The sequence below is a fragment of the Eretmochelys imbricata genome, chromosome 1 (assembly GCF_965152235.1).
Source record: "Eretmochelys imbricata isolate rEreImb1 chromosome 1, rEreImb1.hap1, whole genome shotgun sequence".
Classification (NCBI taxonomy): domain Eukaryota; kingdom Metazoa; phylum Chordata; order Testudines; family Cheloniidae; genus Eretmochelys; species Eretmochelys imbricata.
The window spans coordinates 80,143,985-80,165,204 of NC_135572.1; the positions used below are offsets into that span (position 1 = coordinate 80,143,985).

General features: G+C 42.9%; 1 protein-coding gene across 1 annotated transcript in view; it reads right to left on the reverse strand.

The window, feature by feature from the left end:
- The window catches only part of KLF12 (KLF transcription factor 12), a 362,353-nt gene that overhangs the window by 237,093 nt on the left and 104,040 nt on the right, over positions 1 to 21,220 (reverse strand). The window contains exon 2 of the mRNA XM_077806931.1: positions 19,780 to 19,843. Coding sequence (XP_077663057.1) covers positions 19,780 to 19,800 — 21 coding nt within the window. The 5' untranslated portion in view covers positions 19,801 to 19,843. The remainder of the gene's footprint in view (positions 1 to 19,779; positions 19,844 to 21,220) is intronic.

The window sequence follows — 21,220 nt, forward strand, 5'->3', positions numbered from 1 at the left end:
GAATAATAGCCAGGAATAGAGGTTCCCCCGATATAAAGCAAGAGCTTTATAAACTAAGGCTATGTCTACGCTACGCAACTTTTAGCAACACAGCTGTGGTGCTACAGCCATGCCACTAAAAGGCGCACAGTATAGCATTGTTCATCGGCGGGAGAGAGCTCTCCCGCCGACAAAAAATTTCCACCCACAACGAGCAGCGGTAGCTTTGCGGGCAGGAGCGCTCTCCTGCCGACAAAGCACTCTTCACACTGGCGATTTTTGTCACCAAAACTTTTGTCATTCACGGAGGTGTTTTTTTCATACCTCTGAAAGACAAAACTTTTGTCGTTCAGGTTCCAGTGTAGACAAAGCCCAAGGAGTTATGTGGGAATCAACCCAATAGTACATTCCTACTAGTACATTCCTAACTCTATTCCTGAGCCTCCTACAAGGACCCAGTCTGTGTCCCCTGATACCACAGGCCTGGGGACCCAGCCATAAGTGGTGAAACCAGACCCTATGGCAGAGGTTGTAGATCCAGGTCCTGGGACCCAGCCAGAACCAGCCCAAGGATCGGAACTGGAGGAGCAATCAGCACCAAAGCCCGTGTTTGCAACCCCACCAGAGTCAGGGGAGCCAGCACCAAAGGGCGCCACAGAGCCTGCACCTGCAGCAGCAACTAAACCAGTGCAGGAATCTCAACCGGAGCCTGAAATACAACCTAGGGCACCAGTGGAGAGCAGTTCACAGTCGACAGAGACACCCCCATCACCTGCATCGCTTCCAACAGGACCAAGCCCAAGGCCACAACCCAGCATCAAGGGAGCAGTTCCAGGCAGAGCAGGAAGCGGATAAAAGCCTCACAGGAGCTTGGACGGCGGCATGGAACAACTCACTGCCTTTCAGCTCTTCTAATAGGTCCAGGTTTGTTGTAGAAGGAGGACTCATATATAAGAAAACCTTTTCTGGTGGGCACAAGGAGAACTGGCATCCTCAGAGACAGTTCCAACTAAGTACCGGGAAAAGCTCTTGAGCTTAGCCCACGATTACCCTGGTAGCCATGCTGGGGTGAGTAGGACCAAAGACCATTTGGGAAAGTCATTCCACTGGGAGGGAATGGGCAAGGACGTTTCTACCTATATCGGGTCTTGTAAGGTGTGCCAGAGCGTGGGAAAGCCCCAAGACCAGGTGAAGGCCCCTCTCCAGCCACTCCTCATCATTGAGGTTTCATTTCAGCATGTAGCTGTGGATATTCTGGGTCCTTTCCCTAAAAAGACACACAGAGGAAAGCAGTACATACTGACTTTCATGGATTTTGTCACCCAGTGACCGGAAGCAGTAGCTCTAAGCAACACCAGGGCTAAAAGCGTGAGCCAGGCATTGACAGACATTTTTGCCAGTGTCAGTTGGCCCGCCGACATCCTTACAGATTCAGGAACTAACTTCCTGGCAGGGACCATGAAACGCTTTTGAGACGCTCATGGGGTAAACCACTTGGTTGCCACCCCTTACCACCGTCAAATGAATGGCCTAGTAGAGAAGTTTAATAGAACTTTGGGTGCCATGATATGTAATTTCGTGAATAAGCACTCCAACGATTGGGACCTAGTGTTGCAACAGTTATGGTTTGCCTACAGGGCTGTACCACATCCCAGTTTGGGGTTTTCAACCTTTGAACTTATTTATGGCCACGAAGTTAAGGGGCCATTACAGTTGGTGAAGCAGCAATGGAAGGGGGTTACATCTTCTCCAGGAACTAACATTTTGGACTTTGTAACCAACCTGCAAAACACCCTCAAAGACTCTCTAGTCCTTGCTCGAGAAAACCTACAGGATGCTCAACAAGAGCAAAAGGCCTGGTATGATAAACATGAGAGCATTCCTTCAGAGTAGGTGACCAAGTCAGAGTCCTGAAAGTGCTCCAGGACAATAAGATGGAAGCGTCGTGGGAAAGGACATTTATAGTCTGAGAGCACCTGGGAGCTGTTAATTACCTCATAGCATTCCCAGACCCTACCCTAAAACCTAAAGTATACCCTGTTAATTCTCTAAATCCCTTTTATTGCCAAGAAATCAAGGTTCTCCAGTTTACAGCTCAGGAGAGAGATGATGCTAAGTGACCTGAAGGAGTCTACTATAAAGGGAAAAGCAATGGTGGTGTACAAGAGGTGAACCTTTCCATAACCCTTGGGCGTAAGCAGCGACAGCAAATCCAGGAGCTGTGCACCAGCTTCGCGCCAATGTTTTTAGCCACCCCAGGATGGACAGAATGGGGAAACCACTCCATTAACACAGGTGATGCTCGCCCAATTGGAGCCCAACCTATCAGATGGCTCCTCAAGTCAAAACCACGATAGAAAGGGAGATCAAGAACATGTTACAAATAGGTATAATCCGCCCCTCTGAGAGTGCATGGGCCTCTCCAGTGGTTCTGGTTCCCAAACTGGATGGGAAAATCTGCTTTTGTGTGGACTACCGTAAGCTAAATGTTGTAACTCGCACAGAGAACTATCCAATGCCATGCACAGATGAGCTACTGGAAAAACTGGGATGTGCCCAATTCATCTCCACCTTAGACTTAACTAAGGGGTACTGGCAAGTGCCGCTAGATGACCCAGCCAAGGATAGGTCAGCCATCATCACCTATGTAGGGCTGTATGAATTTAATGTACTCCCTTTTGGGCTGTGAAATGCACCCGAAGAGACTGGTAGATAAACTTCTGGTTGGATTTGGGGAATCTGCAGTCACCTACCTTAACGATGTGGCCATATTCTCAAATTCATGGGCAAAACACATGGAACACCTCCAAGCTGTCTTCCAGCGCATAAGGGAGGCAGGATTAACCGTTAAGGCCAAAAAATGTCAAATAGGCCTAAACAGGGTATCGTACCTTGGACACCAAGTGGGTCAAGAAACTATCAATCCCCTATAGGCTGAAGTAAATGCTATCCAAAATTGGCCTGTTTCTAAGTCAAAGAAGCAGGTCCAATCCTTCTTGGACTTGGCCGGGTATTACAGATGATTTGTACCACACTACAGCCAAATTGCCACCCCACTGACAGACATAACCAGGAAAAAACAGCCAAATGCAGTTCAATGGACTGAGAAGTGTCAGAAAGCCTTTAACCAGCTTAAGGCAGCCCTTATGCCTGACCCGTACTAAGGGCCCCAGACTTCGACCAACCTTTCGTCGTAACCACAAATGCATCTGAGTGTGGTGTAGGAGCAGTTTTAATGCAGGAAGGACCAGATCAACAATTCCATCCTGTCGTGTTTCTCAGCAAAAAACTTTCTGAGAGGGAAAGCCAACGGTCAGTCTCAGAAAAAATGTTTTACACCATTGTGTATGCTCTGGAGAAGCTACACCCATACATTTGGGTACAGCATTTTCCATGTGCAGACTGACCAGCCTGCACTAAAGTGGTTTCACACAGTCAAAGAGACTAACAAAAAACTTCTTCGATGGAGTTTAACTCTTCAAGACTTTAATTTTGAAATACAACACATTTCAGGAGCCTCTAACAAAGTGGCTAACGCACTCTCCTGGGAAGGTTTCCCAGAATCAGCCAGGTAAAAATATCCCTGTGTTCTAAGTCATTGTAGTCCTTAAAATGTGGAAAATACTGTTTTGTTCTTCATGTAATTAGTAGTAAAATTAGATGTGCATGTATCTTATTATCTCTGTTTTCCTAAACCTCCAGAAAGAAATCCCAACCGATGTGGACCCGACCTGAACCAGGCTGGCCAATACCGTCTGTGATTTGGGAGGCATGTGATAAATGAAGGAAGGGGTGGTAGGTCCCTTTTATGGACATCCAGCCAGCCTGTTAACTATAAAATCCCTCTTACTAGCTGTTCTCTAATTGCTCTACCTGTAAAGGGTTAAAAAGTCTCACTGCTATGCATAGATAAAAGGAAGTGAGTGGGCACCTGCCCAAAAGAGCCAATGGGAACGCTAGAACTTTTTAAGATTGAAAAAAGACTCCCCTTTTGTCTGTCTGTTGTTCTCCTGTGGAGAGGCAGACAGAGCAGCAGCTATGCTGTAAGAAGCTTGGGCCACATATAAAAAAATGATCAGTATCATACCTAGAAACTATACATTTAAAACCCCAGATATGTAAGTAGATCAGGAAATGTCTAGGAAGACATGATTAGGTTTATCCCTTTTATTTTGTTATAGCTTGTGAATTCTTCTGTGCTAACCCCAGGTGCTTTTGTTTTGCTTGTAACCTTTAAGCTGGACCTCAAGAAAGTTATTCTTGATGCTTAATCCTTGTAGTTTTATTTTTTTTTAATCTAGCAATAGCCTGAGTTCCCAGATGTTTTTTTTTATTAATAAAATTTACCTTTTTTAAGAACAGAATTGGATTTTTGTGTCTTAAGAGGTTTATGCTCTTAAGGATATGTTGTCTAATTAGTTGGTGGCAACAGCTGATTTCCTTCTTCTTTCTCAGCTCTTCCCTGAAGGGGTGGGCGGGGTTAAAAGACTTAAGGTTACCCCACAGGCAGGAATTCCCAAGTGCACCTTTCTGGGCTCTCAAAGGGGTTCTGCACTTGGGTGGTGGCAGTATCTACCAACCCAAGGTAGAAAAAAAAGCTGTAACCTTGGGAGTTTAATACAAGCCTGGAGTGGCCAGTATTAATTTTTAAAATCCTTGCGGGCTCCTACCTTCTGCACTGTAAGTGCCAGAGTGGGAAATTAGCCTTAACAGAGGCCTTTCCAAAAGAATAGAAACTTACTTGCAGATCTTCCTCAGATAAGGCACTCACACACACACACATATACACTGACTCTAGGGACTTCAGTGGTGAATAGTTTCCATGATACTTAGCATGCCAACTAGTGCAGGATTTTCACATATTGTCTGCAGCAACCTTGGTCATCAACCCAAAGACTTAAATACAATGAGATGAAGATGGTACAAGTGGAGCATTTACTCCATATGGTTGAGATATATGTCTAGAGCTCTGGGAATGCTCATTTATGCCACTACCTTCCAAGAGTTAGAATAAAATGATGGGAGAACTAGACAGCCAAGAGCCTTTTAGTATCTGGAGGGGGAAGAGGGTATGACACTCTGGATTCTTTCATGGTTCCCCCCACTCCCCTTTCCAGGCCAGGTCTGAGCTGGCCAATAGCTTCTTCCTCATCCTTACACTCTCTCCCCAAAAGCTCAAAATCTCCTCATTAGGCTTTTCTGTGCTGAAGTCACTGTTCCTTGTGGGGGAGGCGGGGGGGAGAGACCAGACACGGTAGTCTGACTCTGAGCCTGAGCCCTAGTAGTACAAGAGTCAGTGTTCTAGCCACAGGCAGGGCATAATTCATACTCTGTAGAGCCTGTAAGTGCTGCCTTATGTAGGGAACCTTAAGATTTACACCAGGAATTCTCAGGACTTCTCTGCCGTGTTTGAGTCGGGGCAGAGAAGTCCAGCAGGGAGGCACTGCAGTGGCAGATCTAGGTAGCTGAAACTACTATGACACTATTGATCTGATTCAGGGGAAGAGGTGGAGGAGGAAGATTATAAATCGCATCTGCCTGAAACCAAGTAAAAATAAAGGTTTTAAAACAAAATGGTCAGGAGAAACTGAAAAGACAATTTGTTCCTCCACTGGAGGCAGAAAATCTGGTGGTCTGAACTGAAAGGCAAAGCCTAGTCCTGGACCAACAATACTGGACTGCCTCTGAATTCCACAGGTGGGGGCTATGAGTAATGACTTCACAGTGAAGCTGTGCAACAGAACGGAATTTAACCCATAATATTTCTGAGACGTCAAAGTCAGCAAAGCAATTGTGCACCTTCAATCATCAATCATTTATTCTTCAAGACCAGGGAAACACAGACTAACCCAGCTATCTCCCTCAAGCACAGTGCTACATCTGGAGACACAGCTCCTGGTCTGACGGCAATGTCTTACTCTGTAGTACTGAGTGATTCCATAGCTACCAAACAATTTATGCTTTTTTATGTAATGCCTTGTCAGTAGGGCTTCTGGTTTTCGGGGTATATTAATTTCATTTTGGGGGTTTAGTTCTTAGCAATTTTTGCGTTTTATGAAGATGTCAAAGAATTGGGTTTTTTGACAGCTTTCTCTTTGTATATGCTGTAACGAGTAATTTTTTTGTAATGTTCCCTTTAGCATTAAACCTTTAGAACACACCAGTAGGATCTGTATGGGCTCATTAACACACAATACATTAGAGTGCTATAGCAATCACACTACTGTAATCTGTGTTACTGCTCCATGTAGCTAAGCCTTTCAGTAAAAGGTAACCATTTACAGTGTTTATTGGATATATACCAATTTTCTTTTCTTCCTCTTCCTTTTATTTATTTTTTTTTAATTGGGGGTGTTTTATCGGTTTTTTATCAGTTAAAACTTAATATCAGAAGCTCTACCTATCAGGAACGATTTATCTAAGAACATTTTGCCAAAATGAAGTTACAGGCCATATCAGGAATTTTCAGTCTGCATGCCCATGTACAGTCACACATACACATGCACACACCAACAACTAAATAAGAAAGCACTCTCTATTTTGTATGTAGCCAATATCCTGAGGTAAACATTTTCATTTAGGCACAGGTGCCTGTAGAAGGTGAGCAACCACCAACAGTGTCCCAAAGTGGTCAGGCGGTGGGGTGGCAGGTCATCTTGCTATTGAAAAACACAGTTCTTTCCTTCAGAACTCTCTGCCACCAAGGGTTTCTGGCACCGGGACTTTGAATTCTCGACCATTGAACAGTCAAGGTCTTTTCGATCTGGGCTCTCCCCTGAAGGCTCCTGTTGTTGCAACATCCTCTTGGAATGGATAGGGGAGCCTAGGCCCACCCTGTCCACCGGGCCCCAGAGGGCGGCCCAATGCTAGGCTGCTACACTCTGAACCTTGGAGTGCTAAACAGCCACCCCCCAGATCACTTCCTACCTAGTCTCCTTTAGCTTCACAGAGTAATCTTCAACCAAGTCTCTGTCCTGCACATTCAGTCACCTGCCTATCCTTTGTACATTTGCGCAAGTCTGCGTTGTCAGGTCTTACGCAATGAGCTCCTTGGCAGCACCTCCTGATCAGAGAAGCCAACTGCTCCCTCCCACTATCTGCATGCTTCTGAGCTGTTCTGCTTCACTTTTGAAGCCCCGTCTCCAATTTTTGCAGGCTTGGCAGGTATGACTCAGTGGAGCTGACTGAGCCAAGAGCTGTTCCTTAACTCCTTGCTCTCCAGCGTGGGGTTTGTATACCCCATCACAGTGCTAAATACCCCACATCAGCACAAACAGTTGGTTTGGATGAGAGAGCAATGGCAGATTAAGATTCAGGGCAAAGTAACAGCCTAAGGTCTTGTTTGAAGCTGAAAGAACAAACAAAAAATTTTTGCACTATTTCTATGCTTCTGATCCTCCAGTTTCCATCCTGCGGAGGAAACACACTTGATCAACTAATGCAGAAAAACTAGAGAGGCGTGAACTGGTTTGAATAAATTAAAGTCTGAATCTTCACCCATCACAAACCCCTTAATATTCAGCAACTCTCCCAACCTTACTCTACTTCAGGGAAGGTACCAGGTCTTTCCATATATAATGTAGGGCACCTATACTTTTGAGATTATACCTGTAGTAAATAAAATTGGTAATTAACAATTTAGCCCAGTTAATGATTGTTTTGCATGATGTTTAAACACATACAATACATCTACGCTGCAATAAGAAACCTGCGGCACCAAGTCTAAGAGTCTGGGTCAGCTGACTCAGGCTCGCAGGATTTGGACTATGGGGTTAAAAAGTGCATTGTAGACATTTTGTCTTGAGCTGGAGCTCAGGCTCTTAGACCCTCCTGTCTCACGGGTCAGCTGATCTGGGCCAGCCGCAACTGTGTTGTGGGTCTTTCATCACAGTGTGGATGTAGCCATAGGTGTCAAGACCACCACATCTGCTCCAGGGGCGCATGCAGCTCACCCACAGAACTACTAGTAAATGTGTCATTTTTACTTTGTGAAAGTCACACTATTAGCACTGAGATACATGCCACCTTTTGACTTCTGAGAGCTTTACAGGCATCGACTAATTAAGTCAGAAACCATTGAAAGATCCAGCTGAAACAAAGAAAAGGTTTGGCTTCTTGTGTATTAATAGCGAAGATTATACAGACACTCTGCTGACTACTTTTTTCATATCAAATGATAATCTTTGCTTTTTACAGAGTTCACACGATTAAGGCCATACGTTCATTTACACACTGCAATAAAATAAACTGTCATGTTATCTCATACTTCCACACCTCATCCATTATGTAAACCTCTAAACCAGAGGTGGGCAAACTACAGCCCGCGGGCCACCACGTCCAGCCCATGGGCCCATCCTGCCCAGCCCCTGAGCTCCTAGCCAGGATGGCTGGCCCCCAGCGCCTCCCCTGCTGTCCCCCATCCCTCCCAGCCTCAGCACGCCAAGCCGTCAGCGCTCTGGCCTGCCGCTCCTGCTGGGCAGAACGGGGGCATGGCTGGCTCTGGCCAGGCAGCAGGGCTGCGAGCTCCTGCTGCTCTGAGCAGCATGGTAAGGGAGCAGGGGGGTTGGACAAGGGGCAGGGGGTCCTGAGGCAGTCAGGGGACAAGGAGCAGGGGGCGGAGATTCGGGGGGGCGGTCAGGGGATGGGGAACATGGGGGGTTGGATAGGCATGGGAGTCCCGGGGGGTCTGTCTGGGGGCGGGGGTGTGGACAGGGGTCAAGGCAGTCAGGGGACAGGGAGCAGGGGGGTTGGATAGGGGGTGGGGTCCTGGGGGGCGGTTAGAGGCAGGGGTCCCGGGAGGGGACAGTCAGGGGACAAGAAGCAGGGGGGTTGGATTAGTCGGGGGTTCTGAGGGGGGCAGTCAGGGGGAAGGAAGTGGGAGGGAGTGGATAGGGGGCGGGGGCCAGGCTGTTTGGGGAGCCACAGCCTTCCCTACCCGGCCCTCCGCTCTGCAGAGGCTGCCATCTGGAAGCTTCGCCCGGGACAAGGGCCAGCCACCTCCTACACCACCCATTTCTGATGGAATGAGGCAGCCCACCTTTACCAATTCCAGTGGGGGCTCAATAACAAGGTAAAAGACAAGCTAGTCCATATCAAAATCCCCATCCATGTAGATGACTTTATTGACCTCATCCTGCACATTGACTTTTGGCTGCATGAACGGAAGGAGGAAAGGAGGGGTGACTGACACCCCATGCCCACCCTCCACACCAAGACCCATGCAGATCAACCTCGATTGCAGACCTCTGACCCCAGAGAAAAGAAAGCGTCAACAACAGCTGAACTATGTTTTCACTGTGGAAGACCTGGACACATCCTTGCCTCCTAGCCAGCTCAGAAGAACATGGGAAACAAACAAGTAAAGGTGGTACAGCGTGGGCACCACCAAATCATGATGCTCCAGAACTACCCCCACCCCCACCCCAAGTAGAACCCAACCCAGGAACCATGGTGTCTTCCCACATTTCCTGCTACTGCAGTTGTAGGTCTTGGGGCAGGTGCAGCAGATCCCCCAACTAGCAATGATAGACTCTGGGGCTCTACAGTAGCCAAAAATCTTCAGATCCCCTTCCAGACAAAACCCACTCTGGACCTGGTGGAGATGATTGATGGCTCACCTTTATCGTCAGGACCGGTGACTCAAGAGACCATCCCCTTAGAGGCAGTAATGGAAGGGAACTGAAAAACAATACGCTTCAATGTGATCCGCTCCCCATTCTTCCTGATAATTCTTGGCATATCTCAGTTGGAGCGGCATGACCCATGTATCTCCTTGTGGCAGAGGAGCATTAGCTTCTCCTGCCAATACTGCCAGAAAGCACGCCTCCAATGAAGCAACCAACCCACAGGGTGCCAGGGGCCCCAGGATGAGAGGAGACCCTCGGAAACGGAAACATGGGCACCGGGGGCTAGCCAGAAGGGAGTGGCTCCAGACCAGAATGTCAGCCTTTCCGGACAAGTACCGCAACTAACTGGATGTGTTTGAAAAGAAAAATGCAGACTCATTACCGTCACACCAGACTACAACTGCCCAACAGATCTACAGCTTGGGGCAAAGATACCCTATGGATGGATACACTCTATATCTGAACCAGATCGGGAGGCGCTACGTGGATATATCCAGGAAAACCTTGCCAAGGGCTTCATCCAGTAATCTATCTGTCCAGCAGGGATACAAATCCTCTTTGTGAAGAAGGATGGGTCATTACGCCTCTACATAGACTATTGTGCATTGAACCAAATGATTATTTGTAACAGATACCCTTTGCCCCTTATTTTTAGAATTGCTGGACCACCTGAGGACTTCCAGGATCTTCATGAAACTAGATCTTTGGGAGGCATACAATCTAGTGCACGCAAGTCCTGTGGACGAATGGAAAACCACTTTTTATACATGATATTGGCACTTCAAATACCTGGTGATGCCATTTGGTTTAATCAATGCCCTTGCAACATTTCAACATTTCATAAGTGATGTCTTCAAGGATACCCTGGACCAGTACATGATTATCTACCTCAACAATAAACTAGTATTTTCCAAGAATGCAGAGCAGCACTGCCATTATGTCTGATCAGTTCTGGAAAAACTACAGAAGCATGGGTTGTACATGAGTTTGGAAAAGTAAACCTTGAACTAGGCCACTATTGAGGTACAATATCTACCCAGAGGGAATCCACAAGGATCCACAGAAGGTGGAAGCCATCTGCAAGTGCACAGCACCTTGAACCCTCCAGGAATTTCAACACTTCCTGGGCTTAAATTTTTTTTTTATAGGAGATTCATTGCAAATTTCTCCTAATTAATAACTCCCCTGACTTCACTCCTCTGCAAAGCTGTGCTATTCACTTGGTTGCCCAAGCCCAACTTGCTTTTGACCAGATAAAGGCCTCCTTCACTATGGCCCTGATTCTGGCCCACCCTAACCCAACTCATCCATCTATAGTGGAAGCAGATGCATCCAATGTGGCCCTAGGGGCATACTCTTGCAGTGATTCATATCCCACTCAGTTCTGCACCCTTCTCGAAAGCTTACCCCGCCAAGATGATCTATAAAATACTGAACAGTGAGCTGCTCACCATAAAAACTGCATTTGAAGAATGGCATCACCACTTTGAGGGAGCTCGTCACCCCTAGTATAGGTCTTCACCAACTATAAGAACTCAAATACTTCCACAAGGCCCAGGAGTTGAACCAGAGGCAGTTAAAGTGGGCCGTGTTCTATTCTCAGTTCAAGTTTATGATATCTACCTCCCAGGAAAGCAAAATTGGAGAGCCGATTCACTATCACAGAAGGGGGAATACTACTGGAGAAGCGAAGAACCAAATTCTGAGTCCCCTACCTCCTCAAGCCTGGTAACTTTGCCAATGCCACAATTCAGTGAGGTGGACATTCCCTCATCTGATCCTCCTTGAAAGAAGACCCACTTGCACAAGGGATACAGTCCATGCCATTGGGGACTAAGATGCACCATTCCATGTAGAATGGCATAACTTACTTTGACAAACACATATATGTGGCACCAGAATGCCCGCAACTGAGGGTTTTACAGCTGTGCCATGATGCTCCACTGGTGGGTCCCTTGGCCACTGGACGACCTCCTGCATGGTTGCTCACATTTTCTGGTGGCTCTGCATGTGGCTAAGGACCAAGCAAGCAAGGCACCAAGAAGTACCTGCTCATGGCTGTGTATTGAGATTCTCAGCTCTTTAATGCTGGGATTGTGTTTTACCATCTTGTTTACCAGGGGACAGGCACATTGTTGACACTATACAAATAGTTAATAGACTTAATAGTATTTGTCATAACTATAAAGGGAAGGGTAGCCACCGTTCTGTATTCAGTGCTATAAAATCACTCCTGGCCAGAGGCAAGACCCTTTCACCTGTAAAGGGTTAAGAAGCTAAGGTAACCTCGCTGGCACCTGACCCAAAACGACCAATGAGGGGACAAGATACTTTCAAATCTGGAGTGGCGGGGAACAAAGTGTTTGTCTGTCTGTGTGTTGCTTTTGCCAGGAACAGATCAGAAATGCAGCCTTACAACTCCTGTTAAATTAGTAAGTAATCTAGCTAGAAATGCGTTAGATTTCCTTTTGTTTAATGGCTGGTAAAATAAGCTGTGCTGGATGGAATGTATATTCCTGTTTTTGTGTCTTTTTGTAACTTAAGGTTTTGCCTAGAGGGATTCTCTATGTTTTGAGTCTGATTACCCTGTAAGGTATTTACCATCCTGTTTTTACAGAGGTGATGCTTTTACCTTTTCTTTAATTAAAATTCTTCTTTTAAGAACCTGATTGATTTTTCATTATTCTTAAGATCCAAGGGTTTGGGTCTGTACCAATTGGTGAGGATTTTTACAAGCCTTCCCCAGGGAAGGGGGTGTAGGGCTTGTCGGGAAGACTTCTCCAAGTGGGCTCTTTCCCTGTTCTTTGTTTAAAACGCTTGGTGGTGCGGCATAGGGTTAAAGGACAAGGCAAAGTTTGTAACTTGGGGAAGTTTTTAACCTAAGCTGGTAAGAATAAGCTTAGGGGGTCTTTCATGCAGGTCCCCGCATCTGTACTCTAGAGTTTAGAGTGGGGAAGGAACCTTGACAGTATTACATGAAAAAAAATACCCCTCTGTTAACAGAATGTTAAGGTTGCAAAATCAAGCATCCAAAAGTTGGGAAATGCCAGGATTAAGGCTGTCTATGCAACCCTAAATCAGCCCCCTTGTGCGTATATATTATGATACAGTCTTTAATTACATGACCACAAACTATTTTTTCCTAAGCTCATTCTCAGCTGAACCATTTTAGGTAAAAACAACAAAGAGTCCGGTGGCACCTTAAAGACTAACAGGTTTATTTGGGCATAAGCTTTCGTGGATAAAAAACCCACTTCTTCGCATCTTGTGCATTACCCACAAAAGCTTATGCCCAAATAAACCTGTTAGTCTTTAAGGTGCCACCAGACTCCTTGTTGTTTTTGCAGATAAAGACTAACATGGCTACCCCAATACTTGACATTTTAGGTAAAACTTTCTCCAAACACCTCAGTTTGGGGCAGACATCAGCCAGAATGGTTTAAGTTTAGCAAAGTTATAAGAAACTGAAAACAGAGTCTTGCAATGGGAAGTGGCAGGCAACCTTAACTGTAGATGTCACTATCTGTGCTGCCTATGATACTAAGAACACACCTATAAACTTCTAAAAACAGTTTAAGCACCAGGGTATTATTAATAAGTGTGCAGGTGTGAAAAGACAGATACTACAACTTTGCTCATCCAGGACTCATTACCATTAACAATTGTTTTTCATGGAGCAATGACCCCAACAAAAAAAAGCTATATCCATTTTACAATGACATTTTGTTTTTCAGCAGATTATATATTATTAAAAAGTTATCAAATATTAATCAGTAATTAATACTGCCAATTCTACATTAAATCTAAATGAGTACCTTTTTTTTGAAAGTTCCTATTGTAAAATGTGACCATATCATTTTTTTTCTTTTCTGCAGCTTTCATCCAAAACAATAGTCAAGCTCCTGTAGGTTTCTGTGATTCTCAGTTCTTCCTCTTCCAAAGCACTTTTCAGTAAATGCAAGTTATATTTAAGAACTACTACAAAGCCTATGCACCAAAAATATCACAGGGCCTTTCCCATCTGAAAGGAACTCTTTTTAGATGCTGGCCCACATAAATTTGTCGGGCTACTCAGCCAAGAGGCCGCTCCCGATTCTGAAGAAATTCCCCTGGGCAGTTATGTACCTCTCAGATGACCAGCTTTTATTAAGCAGGGGTTGTATTTTTCTCAGCAGGCCAACCTTTAACTAGGGAAAGATCAACCTATCTTAGTGCCAGTCTCCACCCACTGCCTCCTAAAGTTTTGTCCAGAATGACCACCGATATCTAGAACTGCATGGACACTTTTATGCAATAGCCTTTCAACAAATATATTGGATATATTTGTTTCTAAGATGTGACTATTTTGAATACAATAGCTACAACCCTGTTTGGGAGCTCCCCAACAGAAAGAGTCAAATCACATAATTATAACTCCACCTGGTCTAAAAGAGGTCAGTTCACAAACCAGCTACCAAATAAGACTTCAGGCCTAGGCTTTGATGAACTATTCTTGTGTGTATCTAAGTATGTATACTTTGGAATCCCGCCCCCGGCCAGCTGCTGAGGAGCACTGAGTAAACACACCAAAATAGTTGCAAACTGAATGGCGCAGAGCCAAAACCAAGACCCATAAACAAAAAACCATTTAGGCTATGAAAGCAACTGCAGAGCAGTAACTGAAAAAGTGGTATAGAATAGGTTTTACACTGCTGTTAGTCAGAAAGGCTAAAAGGAAGGCTGAATTCTTCCCAGAGAGCATTAATTAATTTTACAATGTCAAGGGGAAACGGAATCAGTTCAAATGTAATGAAAGTGTGTGAAGCAGAAAGGGCTCATTGCAGACACCTTAAAGGTCTTTACTATTTGGAGTACATCATTTTTGGACCTGCCCCCAGCAATTTTTCAGCAATCAGGATCAGTTCCAAATCCACCCTGCCCGCATCCGACCTGAGCTGGCTCAAAGCTGAATCCAATGATGATTGAGCACAGAGAAGCTGCACTATTCTGGATGTGCATCTGTCAGAGCATACACTATTCCAGCAGCCCAGAAGAAAGAGGCAGCAACAGAAGATACAGCAGATAACCTATCCTTGACATACAATAAGAAAGAAAATCTCTACTGCTCTACTTTTTACTGAGGATCAGATTTTGGAAAATTCAGTTCCCCCTCAGCCTCATGGGTTCCCCTGTATAAAGTTAATGAGCCGTATGCCTAAGGTTGTACTCCAGCAGCTAGTCAATATACGATCACAGTTGACAAACTGAATGTTAACTGTGCATTATTAATATTTTTAAATAAAGAGCAGCAGTTTTAAAATATTAAATTTTTGATCTTTAATGGACTAATTCTAATAAACACTGAACACCAACAGAAATTAATAGGAGTTCTTGGTCTCAGTGTGCCATGAATCTGACTGTCAATCAATTTATGTGTTCATTTTTTAGCTGTTTTTTCCTGGATTTTTATATTCATAATGAATTATGACAAAGAAAACTTCAAACTATAGTCTCTTTGCTTTAGCATGATGTAAACTTCAAGGAACACAAATAAAAAAGGATAGTGGATTGATGCCCAGCACTATAATACACTCCTGAGATTTATATACTTTATCCTTTTTATATTTCTCGTCATAGTTATACTCCAGTGGATAAAGTTAAAGATGACAGAGACTATTTAGAGCAGTCACTTCCTTTCTAGGAAAACAGTGATTGTGGATGCAGGGAGGCCAGTGTGTGACAGTAATCAAACACCCCATCACACTGGTACTGGAATCCTGGTAAGAGAATGTGCTCTAAATTCAATGAACACACAGTATGAAAATGTGAACCTTACAGGAACATCTCAGCAAAACTCAAATGCATTTATGACAATTGATTACTGAAAAAAGATCTTTATCTTATAGTTTTGTTAGTTTTAGAGAGTACGTGTGTGGCGTGTGTTTTGTGGACAACGAGACTTTAAGAGGTCAACTGGGTAACAAAATTGAGTTGGCTTTATATAGAACCTCTCATTACAACTTTTGGAGATACTCAGATACCACAGTGATGGGATCATATAAGAATTTTGATAGATAAATCTGTACCTTTAAGATTGTTTTTCCCAGGTCATATTGTGCCTATTCATTTTGATTTGTGTTTTTTCTCCAAAAGCTAAAAGTTAAAAATAATTAAGTTTTAAAACTCTGACGTCCATGTTCAAATCCTTAAGGAGACATCTGTAAAAGGATTATAGAGTAGGAAGCATCCCCCTATGTTTCTGATGTAGACTTAGCCTTGCTGAAGCCATCCTCTTTACAAGGGAAATTAAGAGAAAGATGGAAAATTCCCTTCTCTTATGCAAAAATACAATGGCTATATTCATGAAATAAGGAAGGAAGATTACTTCCCTAAATATGATAACTTCCAGATTACTTATTTGTGACTACACAAAGCTATGTACAATTACTGTCATCTTGAGCATTGATTCTCCCAGATGAAAGAAATTCATACTCCTAAGGATTTTTCTTCACTGGGTTTCATTGGACTTTTAGGAGAGACAGACAGACTCCCAGACAGACCAACATAGGGATAAAGCATACCAATGTAACAAACAAATCCCTGATGATGCAAGAGAAGCTGTCTATGATGCTAATGATATACCAGAATATTAATGTTCCAAAGACAAGTCATATTTGGACTTAAGTGGCCTTTAAACTGTCTGATGGCTTTACCTGTAGGGAAAAAAGAAGCCAAACCAGAGGCTTAAAATGAAATCCTAGCCCCACTGATCTCAATGGAGCCAAGACTTCACCCTTAGATTTTAATAGTGGCAGTGGAAGTACCACCTGCCTCTTTGTTGCTTAAACTGTCCAGAACCAGTCCGAGCTCCAGAAAGAGAATTTTTATTCCCAGGGATTGAATTTGTCCATACAACAAAGTCTCTGTGAAAACAATTGTATGATTTAGTCATTGCATTTTTCTAATCTGAAAGCAGACGTTTAGCAGTCTGATTGTTTAATCCTTCATTTTGCATAGGTTCCCAGACAGAAAAAAAAACAACAATCATAATTCACTGTCTTCCTCTGTCTTCCTCTCTCATCCGTATCTATCTATCTATCTAGATCAGTTATCAACTACCCCAAGACTACTGGGGAGTGTAACCTGAATTGTATGAGAAAGAAAAACGATGCCTTGGATGCACCTAAACATCACCATTCTCTGCAGTTCTTCATTACCTTTGCTAACACTTTGTAGAGAAGCAGAAAGAAGAAAATAGGGACAGGAATTGGAGACACCACCAGGAGGATGAAAATGCATCTCTCCCCACTGCACTTTTATCCAGGAAACTTAGGAACATTTCAGTTTTATGATGGTAAGTGGTGGCAAGTTGTTTCTTGAGTTCACCACAGGAGACTCCTGCACTGAAGGCACCAGGTGGCCCTTCCCCCTCTCAGAATTTTGGCCATAACTTTCTCTGTCTCTGGGATGTGATAAGTAATTAGACTTTCTGCCCTGACAGAACTTCCTAATTCTAATGCCCATCATGGTCATCTAGTCTGACCTTGTTCTTCCTCTATTTCTATGGTAAGAGACACTACAGCACTGTTGTCTGAACAGACCTGGCAAAATAGGTGTGTAAGTATCCTGTTTCATCTGTAACCCATTGAGAACTTTCCAGACCAACAGGAACTCCAGCTTGTTTACATATAAATAAAGGGGTCTTTGCTAGCTCTCTTGGCAATCAAGAGAGGCTCTCTTTAAGACATCTGTTTGCTGCAATTCAGGAATATATAAGTCTACCAAGAAGTGCCATTTAATAGCATTAGTTTTTCCTTCCTCTACATCTGAGTTAGCCAAGAGATTTGTAACATGCAAACACTGGTTCCCTAGCCGTGTGGGTTTCCTTCCATCCAACAGACACTAGTATCAGAGAAGAGTCATCAAAAAGTCAGGAAGTTGAGCTCAGCGAGATCTCACGAGTCTTTTTAGTTTTCCCTAGATGATGATGGGAGCACACATCACCTGCTGGTCCAGGTCTGCACAGCACCAAGCACAATGGGACCAAGGAGTACTGAAGCACTAATAACAATCTCTTGAATCACAAAATGTTTTGGATGAGAACCTTAATATCCATCAACTTCGTGAAAAAAACTTGTGCAGATTCAGACAGACATCATCTTCCTTTCCAAATGTAAACAGATTAATATCCACTGTAATTACTAGAAAGTCTCAACAGAGGAGAAATTAGAGCAGACTTTTCTGTGCCTACTAAAAACTTCAAGTGGATTATTGCCAAAACATGAAGCTTTTGAGCCATTCTGTAGCTGTTACAATCAAAATACCATCTAAGTAAAAAAGCAGTGTTGTTATTGCAGTATCAGACCCAGGATACTAGAGAGACAAAGTGGATGAGGTAATATCTTTTATTGGAGCAACTTCAGTTGGTGACAGAGTTGAGCTTTCAAGCTACACAGAACTCTTCTTCAGAAAGGTACTCAGTGTCACAGCTAAATACAAGGTGGAGCATATAATTTAGCATAAGTAGTTAATGGGTATTCTAAGGGACCATTCAAGGTGAAGTGGCCACTTCACACTCTGCATACCTTTCCCGGACCTGAAAAAGAGTTCTGTGTAGCGCAAAAGCTTGTCTCTCTCACCAACCGAAGTTGTGCCAATAAAAGATATTATTCACCCACCATGTCTATCTAAGTAAATTAGCATCCTTATCCGACTGATCTCAGGAGATGACTAGTCTCATTGCCATGGTGAACCACTTTGGGACAATGCATAGAATGAAAACTCGTTTCCGACAGGTATTACACTTCCAGGAAAAAGCTTAGTTTTGTTTCTGTAATTGGAATGCACGAGAATGATGAGGAAAGCTTTGCTTAAATCTGTTTTACACCAGCTGACAGTCATCATTAGATCTTTCAAAATGCCCCGCTTAAATGAGTGGCTGTACTCCAAATCTTGGTACTGCCAATTGTATTCGCCATTACAATATATTTACTTTATGCAGACAGGGAAGCAAAGACAGTTTCCTTTAAGCAGCCTTGAAGGGACACTGGTTCAAGTAGTATCACAGCTAAAGTCTAAGCATTAGTAGCCATTAGCTCGGAGGACAGAGGCAGATTTCAAAACATACTGAAATTAATCATTTTATAAAGCGTGCAAATTAAGGACAGTGAAATACCGAGGACCACCAGTGCCTGTTCCCTTATAACCACGGAAAATGGATGCTGCAGAAACATCCACCCCACTTTTAAAAGATGATACTCTAGAGAAAGATCAAAAAGCACCAAGTATCTAACTAAGATATCCTATTCTATTCAGGTTTCAGAGTAACAGCCGTGTTACTCTGTATTCGCAAAAAGAAAAGGAGTACTTGTGGCACCTTAGAGACTAACCAATTTATTTGAGCATGAGCTTTCGTGAGCTACAGCTCACTTCATCAGATGCATACCGTGGAAACTGCAGCAGACTTTATATATACACAGAGAATATGAAACAATACCTCCTCCCACCCCACTGTCAGTGGTATTGTTTCATATTCTCTGTGTATATATAAAGTCTGCTGCAGTTTCCACGGTATGCATCTGATGAAGTGAGCTGTAGCTCACGAAAGCTCATGCTCAAATAAATTGGTTAGTCTCTAAGATGCCACAAGTACTCCTTTTCTATTCTATTCAGTTTCTCATACTACATTTATCAGTTTGGCATTCATCCAACCAATCATTGCATTCATCCAACAATGCATTAAGCTGCATAACTAGCATCTGTAATGGAAGACATCCTCCATTTAACAATTACTTCAACATTGTGCATGGCAAGAAGAAACACCCTGAAATCTCATGCCATTCAACCTTTTCAACGTCAATGGAATTGCATGGGACTTAAGCCAGCACAGAATTTGTCCCAAAGCATACTTTTCAAATAAAAATAACCATTCCCACCTGAATACTTTCACTTAGCTTTCTGTTTTCTTTTGAAAACTTAGGTTTTTTAAAAATATCAGAAAGTGTATCATTAAACCCCGTACAAATTATTTGTTAACAGAACCTCGTCTGACAGACAACGGGAACGTGACATTCAGAACATTTGTTACTTCACTTAATGTGCTTTTAAAGAAAATATGTATTTCTGATGCTACCAGTAATGTTTATATATTGTATATTGTTATATAATGTATATTGTTGTAAAATTGTCAACAAACTTTTATGGCTTTCCTCTTCATATGAATACTCTGTCATCCATTCGTTCCTAGATCCACTTCAATCCTGAAAAAAAAAATCAATAATTCTGAATTAATTAGGAAATGGGCACTGAGCAGACGTAACTTCTTCAATGTTTTATTTTTGTTTCTCAACTTTTATTGCCTATTTTTTCAAAAACAGAGGGATCTACTCTGTGGTGAAACATTGGAAAAGCACTGTGTTTTTCAATATTTTAAATAAAACAGGCTGAATATTTCAAATATTAAGTTGTGTCTTGTGCTTTTCAATTAATTGACGTTTTTTCAATTAATTGATGTTCAATTTCTGAGCAGTTACTTGATTGTTCAAAATTTGAGCTTCTTTGTGTGGACAATAGGTCATATGATATATTTATATGGCATGATTGGATGGAGTAACTCTTTAGCAGATGTCAATTTCAAGTACTTACAATTTTGATTTCAAAATTTATTTGCTAGAAATATTCTGCAAGATCTGATTAATATTTGCTGTTTGAGGCAAACCTTTTTGCTAGTAAAACTCATTCACTAGAATATTCATAAAAAGGGAATACAACTAAGGGAATGTCTGCACTATCCGCTTGATTGACGGGCATCGATCGATCCACTGGGGATCGATTTATTGCATCTAGTCTAGATGCGATAAATCGACTCCCCCAGGCGCTCTCCCGTCGACTTTTGTACTCCAGCTCCGCGAGAGGCGCAGGCTGAATTGATATGGGAGCGGCAGCAGTCGACTCACCATAGTGAAGATACCACGGAAAGTCGATCTAAGTACATCGACTTCAGCTATGTTATTCACATAACTGAAGTGCGTAACTTAGATCAATCCCCCCCGCTGTGTAGACCGGGGCTAAGTAAGACTGTAGCAGATCTAATAATCTGAATGAATATTTTTAAAGGTTTGCAGGTTATATGTGGCAAAACATTTTCATAGTTCAGAATTAAGCCATGGGAAAAAAATTATGACATTAAAAGAAACAGATAAACAAAATACTTTTATTTCCTTTGCTTCTTCAGATTAGATAAACTATAAAACTCCAGTAGATTTTGCAAAGTATATTCTAATTTCTGTAAAACCTTTAAAAAACCTAAAAAAACCAGAGGCCAAAACTGTGGCCTTTAATTTTTTGACACTGTGCCTTAAACCTCTTGCCAGAATGCATGCATATAACTGGAATGGACTTTTACTTTCATATGTCCCCTTTAATAAAGTAAACTGTGTGAATTCAAGACTAACTCTGTTGTCAGAGAGCTATTATAAATAATCTGTTATAACTTGATTTTTTTTTCAAACTGATGCTGTTTCTCCAATAGTGACGTGTATATAACCTATTCATTTTTAAGCCATAACCCAGTATTTCATTACTGCTACACATACATTAACATAGCTATCAGGTTTAAACATTCTGAACAGCCTTTT